At 44.4% G+C, this 12,851-nt stretch overlaps 1 protein-coding gene across 1 annotated transcript in view; it reads left to right on the forward strand.

Annotated features, from left to right (window-relative positions):
* The window catches only part of TRRAP (transformation/transcription domain associated protein), an 885,394-nt gene that overhangs the window by 319,684 nt on the left and 552,859 nt on the right, over positions 1-12,851 (forward strand). The window contains exon 31 of the mRNA XM_078664902.1: positions 8,776-8,844. Within this exon, the coding sequence (XP_078521028.1) occupies positions 8,776-8,844 (69 nt within the window). The remainder of the gene's footprint in view (positions 1-8,775; positions 8,845-12,851) is intronic.

The following is a 12,851-nucleotide window of genomic DNA, read 5'->3' on the forward strand; positions in this document are numbered from 1 at the left end:
CCAGTCTAGGCAAACCCAAGGAGGGGGGCTCAGCCTTTGAGGGTTTCAGGACTCCGTGGGCACAGTCGCCTCCCTCGGACTTGGGGTGCCAGGTACGTGGAGGTGTCAGGTGGTGGTGGTCTAAGGCTCACTCTTTGTCTTGGTTCTGTAGAAATGTGACAAACAGGACAGCTGGGCCACTCTCAATGTGGGTCTCACTGTCTCTGAAGTCCCTCGACGTACAGCTTGGTCTTCCTCAGTGTTGGTGTCTGGGCTGGACACAACAACTCTTGTTTACAGCAAGCGGTCCGTTAACCCAGGTATTGGTGCTATGTGGGTCTGATTGGTCCTGGCATCCCCACACTTGGAGGGAGGACGGATCTGACCTATGGGAGATTGGCAACCTCTTCCTGGGGAGCTGCAGTATTGGTAGTCCGGCAAGCATCAGGACGGTGAACCGGACCTTGCTTATTTGGTGCCTGCATCTGCAGGGGAGTAGCTCCTCTGCTCCAAGGGATTTCTCTGGTGATTTGCAAGCTACTGGTAGCTCTCCAGGCTTCTTGGAGTCTGCACTGCAGCAGGACAAGTTGTTTTCTCCGCTAATGTCAGGTGCAGCAGACAGGATGGTAGGGTTGGCTCCAAGTCATTAGTTGCTCCTCTGTTCTATTGTCGGCACACTTCTTTATCTACTTCTTTATCACCTTCTTTGCTCATCGCATCCAAGTTTCTTTTTTCGGGGGGGGGGGTCCCCTAAATACTCAATTTCGGGGTATTAAGGGGCGTGAAGGGTAGTAGCCAATGGGCTTCTTACCCCTGGGGTCACTACACCCCCTAGATGATCACTTATTTGCAAAGCGGGCATCGCCCTGTCCTACAGTTCCTAATTCCACCACGCATAAGATGCCGGAATTCCTATCTTCGTGTTCACTTCTGGCTACCCACCCTAGAGGTCTGTCCAGCCTGTCAGTTTAACACCCCTTCTGCACATCTAATTTTCCTGCCTATCCTGGTGCCAAATGTGCCTCCGGGTAGGCGGTGGCATCCTCCAGGTCTGGAGGAAGCCAGGCTCTCATATCAAAGGTGGTGGGCTGTTTGAAGCTCCCTGACCTGACATGCTAATCTACCAGCCACCCTGTTTAGTGGAGGTGTAAATATATCCTGCCAGAGCAGGCATTGTTCCTGACCTCCGACTGAGGGGCTCTCACCTCCTAGGAGGTCAGAAACTCATCTCTGGTGGCAGGTTGGACAGGTCCAGTCAGTCATTATCCTAGAGGACTAGTAGCTTTAGGGGGTACCTCTAAGGTACCCTCTGGGTGCATGTATTAATAAATTCATCACTGGAATCAGTTTGGGTCTAATACTACAAGGTGTTTGATACCAAAAACCATAGGTTTCAGTGAAGCCTTTATGTAAAACTCTCTTTATGGAAACTCATTTTAGCAGTGTTCCGTACATACCTTAAGATGACGTCCTACTCACTTGTAATATCCAGCAATGGAACTACACGTTTCAAGGGTATAATCTGCTCATGCACATATGTCCTCATGTGCTATAATGCACTCTTCCTTAGGGCTCAAAGGCCTGCTGTAGGGGAACTTGCATACAGCCCATACAGTATTGTGTCATGTCATGTTTTCAAACCTGGTTAGCACCATGTCACGCAGTCTGCAATGGCAGTCTGTGTGGAATTTGTGTGTGGGTCCCTTAAGGTGGCATAGGATATGCGGCAGCCCTTAGGTATCCTCTTTAGTACTCTTGCCCTAGCTACCTGGAGTATCATTTACCTACAGGGGTGCTAAAGTCCTTGGCGAATTGTAGAACAATCACATTACCTTGCTTTAAGGAAGGAGCAATGGCAGTAAGGTCTGGTTAGTAGGCCTCAGTGCACTGGCAGTCGAAAATTAGCATCTAGCAGCAAATAATGCGGCAAAAGTCGGAGGACAACTGCAACAAAGGCCCACTTTCCTACCTGATATTCAGATGTTGTTCCAGAGCTCTACTCATCTCGTCTTTGACAAGGATTTTTTTTTTACAAAAATTCAGTTTTGCAAGGGAAAGATGTCACCTCAACAAGGATTAAACCTTGTAGGGATTGTTGCAAACAAATCTCTGACAGACCTCCATGAGTTATGCCTGTGGTGCCTAGAGTTGGAGCATGACTTCATAGCCTGCCCTGTCTTTTGCCCAGATGATTCTAAAGGTCGCACTGGACCGTGAGGCAAAACTTTTACCAAACTTCGGAAGATTATGCAGGGCGACCAATTGAAACCAAAAAGAAGGTGCTGTGTCTGTGGCAGATCATCGCTGCGGTTGAAGTCTTAATGGAAGACAAAGCAGCAGTATAAAAGTCCAAGCGGGAATCGACCCCTTCCAGCTACTATAGAACTGCAGAAATGGCACAGCGGCATCAACCTGCCACCAAGTCGCTTTCCCAAGCTGTTAAAAAGCCGATTCAGATTTTGGTCCCATGCAACCCGAATTTCAAAGTCCATGGCTGATGTTGCAATAAATAAATGCCTGTAGTGGGGACATGCTGTGCATAATTGGCATGCTTCTGATTCCCTCTAGTGTGTTTTGGCCCCAAGGAACTGCAGAGGCCGCCAGTCTGGGTCCTGCAGGCAGGCTTGTGCTCAGTAATGTCTGTGCTTCTCGAACCCGATTCGGGTTCCTCATCGACTTAGAGACAGACTTTTGTTCCAGCACCACGACTCACACTAGTTCTCTTAAAGTCGACATCTGTGTAAACGCTGGAAGATAATCCACTAGTGATAGTGGTTTCTGACTCCAAATTGGCCTCTCTCGACCTAGGCCACGTTCGGATTCTACTAGATCACACCTTATAGCCAGCCCTTCTAAATCAGATACATTGCCTTTTTTATGGTGCAGAGCTTATACTTTATATCTGATTTTTGGCTCAAATTCTGATGACTATGATAAGGTGGATGGATTCATCCCACAGCATGATGACAATTGGTATGTAAAATTACAGAATGCCAGTTGTCTGGACACCTCCTCAGACACTTGACCTTTCACTCTGCCTGGCCCTACTACAGCGGAAAATGCTTCTTTTGTCATGGTTATACAACAGGTTGCTGTGGTCCTTGACCTGCAGCTACCTTCAACAAATGCAAAACTAATGCCCTAGCAGGGGTTTTTCAGCCTGGGCAGGTGTCTACAGAACATCTCCTACCATTCAACAAAGATCTTACTGATACCTTCTTGGGAACCAAACTTGCAAAGCCATGCTCTGGGAATCCATTGAGTAGGCAGGGAGCTCTCTGCTACAGACTACCTCTGTGTGATCCTGACTTCCTGACACACCACCCGCAGCTGGAAAGTCTGGTGGTCTACTCATCCCCAGGCATAGTGAATCCTAGCACCTTTCCACTGACCTCTCCCAACTGTGCGCCCAAACACATGGAGACTTTTTAGCAAACGCTTGCTCTCTTCTGCTAGTCTTGCCTTATGCGTAGTTAAACCTGCAAGCAGTTTTGGAGTACCTACAGATGTCTTTTGGCCAAAACATGCAGCACTGGCATGATGTGGCTTAATTTGTTATCCCCTCTGGCCTGGACACAACAAGGCAAGGGGCACAGCATCATGGCTGGATGAGTTCTACGGGGGGGGGTCATCTCTGGGGATGCAAAGGTATCATTAGTAGACATACCATTTGATGGCTCTCGTGTCTCGCCTGTAAGAAAGTATCTTGTCCCTGGAATGCTTCAAGGAAAGTCATGCTACAGCTTGTTCCGTGGGACATTCTGCCCCTACTAGGCAATTTTCCCAACAGATTTGTCCCTATTGTGGTTATGCCAGGGGCTGCCAATATATTCAGAGCCAGACCCCACTGATGCCACATCAATCTGGTCAGCCATTTCATGGGCAAGACAACAACTCCAAAGACTACGTTTAGGGTATTAGGGACGACCTGCACCTCAGTACCCTACTCCTTCGGCAACAAGAACTGCAAAAACACTTTGTTGTGTTCTTTCTGTCGCATACCCACCATGTAGGAGGTAGGATCAGACATTTCTTCCAAGGGAGGCAAGCACATCCCTTCTGGTGCGTAAGTCCTCCGAACTGTCTGACCGGGCTATGCCTTTCCTTTTGGTTATAGGAGCTGTAGAGAGTGTTATTTCCCTACTACTTATGCCCAAGGAAGGAGGCCTTCACCTTACTTTAGATCTCTGCCCTCTAAACTCCTTGCTGCAGAAGGACAAATTTAAGACGCTCAAGTCACCCAGGTTTTGTCTGCCCAGGACCCTGTAAGACTAGATGTAAGAGTTGGACCTGCAGGATGTTCATTTCCATATTCTCATACTTCAGATGTTCTCTGTGGTTCACAATGGTCCAGGATCATTTTCAGTTTGCAAAGCTTCCTCTTGGCCTTACCAGTGCCCCTCAGGTAAGGGCACTTTCACCGGCCGGGCGTGTCAGTCTTCCCCTGCATTGATGATTGGTTATTAAAGGCAAGATCACCCCAGGCAGTCATAGACAACCTCCAGATCAGAGTTTACATCGTTGGAGTTCACGGTCAATGTGCCTAAATGTTACACCTGACTGCTTCACAGGCACTTCCATTCATTAATGCCATTCTGGATATGTAAGAAATTGGCTCTGTATATACTGGACCAAAGTAAGGTACAGTGTGCACAGTGTACAGTGTGCACAGAGTCCACAGTCCCCAGAGGTATGGCAGAGGCTCTAAAGTGGTAGCATGGTCGAGCAGTAAGGCAGTATCAGAGGGCAGTGTAAAGCATTTGTTGTACACACTCAGTCAGCAAATGGTCTCACACACTCAAGAACTGAACTCTAGGCCAATTGTTTTGTATATAAAAATATATAGTTACTTTATTTTAGAACCACAGTAGGTATCATAAATACTTTCTCAGAATGAGATGTTGCAATTGAATACTTTCAAATAGCAGTTGACTTTTAAATGCAATAGTTACAGTTTAAACACAATTTATCATTGTGCTCAATGGACGTTTTTAAGTAAATGCAATAAAATCACTTTACGATAGTTTTTCTTACTCGGGGCTGGATCCTGGATTCAGCCCTGGTGCATTTGCTGTAAAGATTTGAAAGAAATAGTTTTTGTTATACAGCCGATTTGTAAGGAATATTTTTAAGTTTGAAAAACGGACACTTCGAGGATTTTCTGGTAAAAACCAGACAATGGATTCCTATGGATGAAAATTGAGTTACCAGTAAATCACTGTTATAATTACTTTTCAGGTATAGTGCTGGGCTTAAAGATAGAGCACTGTGAGCTCTCCTGATAACAGGTGAGTAATTTGGAATCCGTTGATCGGGTGATTTTTAGTGAATATTTTAAAGTTGCAAAACACCACACTTAGAAGAAATTCTGAGTGAAACCCAGACAATGTTACCCTATGGAGAAAGTGAAGTTATCGGTCTTTGGATAAGTACTCGGCTGGCAGAGTTAAGATTCTGGGGGTAGACCCGGGGGTCTCCCAGGGTCAGGTAAGTACAGTTGTTACACCCTCAGCGGATCAGGGGCAGCCAGGTGCAGAGTGATTAGGCCCAATATTATCCTATGGAGAATAGGGTGCCTTCGATTGGTGGCTGCTAGCAGGCAGACCATGCGACTGTGGGAGCTGAGCGCCCGATTACTTACACAGGGCACGTGGGGAAGTAGAGTAGGGTAGTTGCTGCACTTCCAGCGGGACTCGGACAGCTGGGTGCAGGGTGCTTTTGGGCCTTCGGGCACCCAATGTTGTTCAAAGGGAGACTTGGAAGTTGAACAAAGGCTGCAGGCTCGGTGACGAAGATTCTTCAGGTGCGACCACCAATTCGAGAGGTAAGTTGGGATCCTGGAGGATAGGTGGACACCCAGGAGTTGGGCACAGTGGGCCGTGGGGCGCCGGGTGCAGGGGTGTTATCGGACGTCGGGAAATCTTACCTTCAGCTGGTCGCGGTTGGAGGGGTCCCTTGTTGTGAGGCTGCAGGCGTCGTCAGGATCGTCGAGGAGGGTCTTTGGGCACTGGATTCCTGGTCACAGTCGCCGGGGGGACGTCCTCAGGGTCTTTGTCCACTCGCATGTGCAGAGTGTGCTGGATTTGCGTTCCCGGCTGGCACAAGGGGTTGTTGCTGTTTGAGCAGAACCACTTCTCATGGGAGTCCCAGTCTTTAGATGAGCAAGGCAGGCAGGTACTCCGGGGTTTTTCGAGGTTGCGGTCCGCAGGAGACACCGGGTTTTAGCAGGAGCAGGTTCAAGGATCAACAGGCCGGTAGGGCTGGGGCCAAGTCAGTTGCTGTCGTCCTCTTGTTAGCAGCTGCACGGCAGGTCTTCTTGTTTCTTTTTCTTCTTTCTTGTTTCGGATCGGGATCTGATGAAGGAAGGTTCAGGGTGCCCCTAAATACTAAATTTAGGGGCGTTAAAGGTAGGGCAAGGGCAGGGACCAATGGGTCCCTGTCCTGGGGTGAGTACACCCCCTATTCTGCCACTCTCCTGTGGGAGGGGGGCAGGAGCGTAGCTCTGATTGGGCAGGGCTCCCCATCCTCAAGATGGCGGTAGCCCGGAGTTGTGCTTCACCTCGTCTCTCCCACCTGAGGGGTGGGGTTGGCAGAGGCTGGCACACCCCCTTTCCTTCCTTTGTTTTTCCCACCTGTTTTTCCGCCAGAGTGGGGGTCAGAACCGGTGGGGGCCAGTTGCTGAGTACTGCAAGTGGCCTGGAGAAGCTCACAAAGGCGGTATGCCTTTGAAGCTTCCCCTGCCCTTCCTGGGGGAGGAGGCTTGTCACCTCCTCCCAGGATGTGCATTGTTTCTGCCCTCCGAGAGCGGCAGGCTCTTGACCCAGGGGTCCAGAAACATGTGGCAGCCATGCAGTCAGGACACTGGGAGTTGGTTAGGTTCCAAGGGGCATCTCTAAGATGCCCTCTGTCCTGCATTTGGCATTAAATCCCACACTGTCATCAGTGCGGGTTTAATGTGCTGAGAAGTTTGGTACCAAACTTCTCAGTCTTCAGTGTAGCCATCATGGTGCTGTGGAGTTCATAATGACAAACTCCCAGCACCATATACTCTTAATGGCATCACTGCACTTACAGTGCCCAGGAATTGCCCTGGATACTGTAGGGGCACAGGGCTCATGCACCTGTGCCCACACCACTGGCATAGTGCACCCAGCTAGAGGGGTGACTGATGTATGCTAGGGCAGTGTCTTTTGTAGGCATGGCACACAGGGATGTGTGCCATGTTGACTCTTTGTTTAGTTCTGCACCAACACACTCAGCCTGCAAAGGCAGTGTGTGTGTGTCAGGGTACAGAGCCCCTAAGGGTGGCACAATAAGTGATTCTCTGGTCACAATGCCCTGGGTACCTAGGGTACCATTTACCAAGGGCTGATATGTGGCCAGAGATGCCAATTGGGTCTAGGTTTCAACACAGTTTTAGGGAAGGAACACAAGCCCTGGGTACCTGGTTGGCAGGAGCCCAGGGCACACTCAGTCAAAGCACATCAGCAATTCAGCAGAAAGTGGGGGCATACCATGCAAAAAAGATGGCACTTTCTCAGAGGATATTATAGTTTTGTGCCTTCCATCTGGAATGGACAGTCCAGGGCATTTGGGATATGATCCCAATGTTACAGTCTCTGTTCTGGATCTCAGAGAGGATGTTGTTGAAGCTGCTGGCACTATTGCCATCCTGCATCCAGTTAGTCAACCACACCAGATGGCCCATGCAGGCTGTGGAGAGGGACCTGGATACCATCCAGGGTTTGGAGAAGACTGCATAAGATCTGCAATGGTGGTTGGTAGATCGCATTTGTGCCTGTGGAAGACTACTATCCGAACCTCACCCAAAGCTGACTGTGGTGAGAGATGCATCACTACTGGTCTGTGGAGTTCAACTGGGCGAGGTGGGGATCAGAGGGCACTGGTCTGCAGTGGAAACCCGCTTTCTGATCGATTTGTTGCGTTGTGACGTGACGCAGGGCTTTTTACAGCATTTGGGAGACCCTTAAATGGCACTGTACCTCTGACCAGTCTACCAGCTAATTAAGCAACAAAGGCCCTACTCAAGTAAAGGGAAATGGTGAATTTTAGTGTGCTATTTGTGTTGGTGTATAATCTTACTGGCTACCACAATGCAGCTTAGAACCCAAATGCCCTCCAAGTTTCAGCAAGTTCATTGTACATAGTACAAACACAGCAGTGGATCGTTCTCCTTCGTCTAGTTCAAGAGGTCCTAACAGATGCCGTGTGATAATCTAGTTATTTGATCACTCGGCTGAGCTTGCAGATGGTAGTTCTATATACGTAGTAGAAAACAAGACTCCAAATGGGTCTGAGTAGTTGGAAATGCATTAGTCCTATGCAATAGCCTTTTTTTCTGCACCAAAACCTTTTGGTTCCATCCATAGTGCCAAAGAAAATGTGATGTATGCTAAATATGCATTTGATTCATTTGATTATTAAGAGGAAGAGGTTCTGCATCAAATATCCTTGTTGCGCGAAGTGTTTTCCTACTGGTTTGTGTGTGGCAGGACCTTTCATGCCTTTTTGGCAGAGGACCAATAGTTAAGTTCTGGGGATATCTTGTTTTACATGTCAGATGCAGCAATGCCTGTCTCCAGCTATTGTGATCCTTTCTCAAACATTAATATTTTTCAAATGTTTTGATGTTGAAATATGTTGTCAGATTAAGCACACTACTCCAAACGATGGCATTGCCCAGCCATTAATTTAGAAGTGTCCAATGTTCTGTTGTTCTGTAGATGTTTAGGATTTGATGTTGTGAAGACTAAATAATCTTTCTTATTCCAACAGCAACACCTGCGCAAGTGGATGGAGGTAGTAGTTATTACACACAAAGGAGGGCAGCGAAGTGATGGAAGTGTAAGTTGCCAGCTCCTTTCCAAATCTCTTGCCTTTCTCATTTTTTAAAGTGGGTTTGCAAGAGGTATTTTCTACCCCCCACTGGAATGAATTGTTGCTTTGTATTGTTCTTAAATATATCTGCACATTTTCCTAATTACTTTATTTCAATGTAATTTAGTCAAGTTATTGTTATTTTCAGTCCTATTTTTGTTTACGAGCAAGTGTGTGAGTTTTTAATAGCAGTAATGCTTGTTAATATTTTACTAATTAAAGATATTTTTTAAACTAGCTTTTTTAAGCATTCCCTTCACCCAGACTGTGGTAATCATTTAATGACAGCAGTATCCTACTCGATTAATTTGCAAGTTGCTGTTGCTCTACTATTGCTTTATTATTGAGGGATGCCAAGACCATCGACATTGAGCCGATATGCAAGCTTCGGAGGCGTTAAACATTATACATGCATACAGAGCTGTTCATCTTCCACTCAAGCAGTGGCTTTTCATTTTCTTTTTTTGTCCAATCCCCAACCCGTTGTTCCCCTTACCAAAAATTTTTTAAATATATTTATATTTGATGTTTTCCACACAGGTTTTATTTCTATATATACTTACATTCGTCCCTAATATGTTCTATAAAGAGACACATCACTACTAGCCAGTGTTAAATTAGGAATGTAATCCTCTTTTTTGTTTGTTTTTTCAAACTCATTTTTAACCTCTTAAATGAGAGAAAAATTCCTGACTTGGCAAAGGTTGTCAGTGACTGTTTTTGTTATAACTCTGTTAAAAGTTAACACGATTTGCTTAGGCCTGCCAGATATTGACTGGAGAGTGGAACTGTATTTAGCATCTTTAAAATATACAAGACTTCCTTGGAGTTTAACTATGCTAACGGATCTAGTCATTGTAAATAATTTTTGTATGCTGAACACTGGAATTGAAACTGTCACTTTTGTAGGATTAACAAACACGAGTGAAAGTAATAATCTACAGCTGTGCAAGCAAACTTTACATTATCTGCCAGTGCCCATCAATGAAGTCTAGGATGTTTAAAGTTTTTTTAGACCATTGTCATCCAATATACTGTCAGTGCAAAGACTACCAGTGTTGTGTTTGATGTGATTTTCTTCTTTCCAAAACTAGAGTGTGCAAAAATGGATATATTTGCTAAAAGATAGCCTGGTCCCTTTGAGAACTCCAGCTTGCAGAAACCCATACTTTTTTTTTTTTTAAATAGTTTATATAGCGTGAACTTGACCCGAATCGGGTATCAGAGCGCTTTACATAGCACCAGTTACGTTACATGAGGACACGCATTCATTTTTGTTAGGCACGGGGAGATTAAGTGATTTGCCCAGAATCACAGGACATTCAGCGTCTATGCAGAGACTCGCGCCCAGTTCCCCAGATTCAAGGATGACTGTCCTAGCCGTTAGGCTAACTCCTCTCCCATTCCTTCATTCCTTCAGTTTTCCTCCAGTACATTTTGGCACATTAAATCAGCCAAAATATACCAAGGGAAAGAGTACAAAGTAAATACAGTGACATGTTGCAGAGGGCCACAATTCATGTGCAGTGCCCCATGTTGTAGGGCATAACTCATAATTGGAGGCAATTATCACACCCAATAAATTCCCTCGGTATCTGATGTCACCCGGTGTGATAATTATTATACCCTCTTCTCTAGAATTCATAACTAGGGCCATAGTGTAGTAGAGAAAAGAAACTGTAATGATTGTGGTTAAGTGTGAGACTCCTTATCTGAGTGCATTGTGTATCAACCCTGGAAATAACATTGAATGTATTCAACTTGCAGGAAATGTGCCTTGTACCACATTTGGCCATTTACAAGTGGAGTCAGTAGGGTTGTGCCGGTAGAAACACACACCTACTGACATACCAGTAAATGCTTTAATTAAATGGTGCACAAATATACAAAACACTATCAAATTTGCCGCAGAGAACTGTGCCACATCTTTGCAGGATCTTGGGCCTGACTCTGTCACTATTTTTATGGATGATCTTCTTTCACTTTTACAGTATTACATGCAATCTACGGGCATTTTAAACATCAAAGCAAAATATCAGAAGACAAATGTATTGATTCAGACAAAAGTCAGAAAGAAATAGTTAGAATAATCGGCCTAAATACATTAAGCTTAAAGAAAACATATGGCTCTCGTCAGTCAACAACAACAATGCTTATCGCTTGTCAACTCATTTAACATTTTTGATTCACTAAACAGTTCTATTAATTAACATGTACTATTAAGGATATTTTTCATATGAATGAGTCTTCTCCCAGTCAGTCAATTAGCTTTTATTTCAGTTAAAATAACCACAAAAAGCATAAACCTCGTAATACAATTCAATGTAATAAATATTTCATATAAGTTCAAATTATTTACAGTTCAGCAACTTAATAAACAACACTTTACATGAAAACATACTAAATATTTTTAAAAGCTCTTCACTCGATCAGAATATCAGAATTTCAAGCCCTTCTTTCACACTAAACCTACAGCAAAAAGGTAGCTGCTGAGGCCAAAAACTATCATCCATGCTTTCTTTGGCGGCACCTGTGGGAAAATTGAGTGTTCTCCCAATAGTATGTGGTACAGAGCTCGACTGCCATGAACGTTTTTGATCAGCCGCAAATTTACTTCTATGTGGGTATCCTCAAATGTTTTCTCAATCTATTCCAAACTTATAGAATGCTGAAGAGTTTACTAATATCAAGTAAGGAAAAACCTGAAATTGTTCAGATGTAAATATTTTCTCACTTTGTGAATGTAAAAGTGCAATGGAACTCATAAAATAAATTTCCCTGTGCCTAAATGTTCTCTATGTATATATGTGAATGCCTCTGCAAGCAATTAAATAGGCATTCACAAATGTCTGCTACTACTACTCTTTGAAACCTGCGATTCATACCGATTCCTAGATGTTTTCTTGGACAGATTTTTGAATACCAAGATAAAAATGTCAATCTGTTCCAAATGTTGAAGAAAGCCTATGGTAATACATTACCAATTTTATTGTGCGTTGGGCCTCAAGTGCATCACTGTAGGACCTGGTTGGATTAAGATAGATCTTGAAGGTATAACATGCATACTAATGCACATTTCCGAGGGTTGAATGTTTTTCCCAGGTCCTAAGTACAACTGTAGAGCCGTTTGTCAGTAAAACCCAGGTGTTGGAAATTCATATTTTTGCTCCCCAAGCTCTTGGATTCTTTAGTCAGCGGGAGGGTAAAAAAGGCAATCTTTTTTTCTGTCTTGGCCTAGTAGAAGCCTATCCGTTACATTCCACTTACGTAAATTTGTGCAAGAACTGAATATGGTTTTGTCGTCAGACACCAGGATCTTTCTGCTGGTTTTTGTTCACCACCTCATGCACCTTGGAATGTGCCACATATCTTGTTGAAAGTTCTTGAATATGAAGATTTGGTTCTAAAGGAAATATAGGTGATTATATGTAGGGAAAAAAATCTTTCGAAATACATTTCTAAAGAATAAAATAGCAAACCATTTAGGAATAAAAGTTGAACGCATCTGCCAGTCGTAAGTGATTGCAACTTGGCAGAGAACAATACCAAAAACTGATTGTATGTTTAATTAGTTGTGCCTTCTTCCGCAGAGAGATAAATGGCTAGCACTCTGATGTAGCAGTCAAATCTGTTTTTCTTAGCCTTTTTGTTTCATACTGTTAGCTTCTTTCTGGTATAGCTGGGCATTTAGTGAAGCTGCATTCTACTTGGCATAGGGAAACCAACTTTTATTTTGAGTCTTATGTCTGGGATTCATGGAATACAATGGAAGCAATATTATGCATTATTACCTTCATATGTCATCCAAGTGCAGTCTGTCCATTGTAGTATTTCTTGGATGTCTTCTGTTGAAGTACAGAATTAAATATATATATATATATTTTAATGTTCTCTGTTGATTTCTAGAAACAACGGTATTTGTCTCGGATGTTTAATTTACAGTAGTGTATGTGGTAGAGGGCAGCTGTTTGGAA

This window comes from Lissotriton helveticus, chromosome 10 (assembly GCF_964261635.1).
Source record: "Lissotriton helveticus chromosome 10, aLisHel1.1, whole genome shotgun sequence".
NCBI classification, from domain to species: domain Eukaryota; kingdom Metazoa; phylum Chordata; class Amphibia; order Caudata; family Salamandridae; genus Lissotriton; species Lissotriton helveticus.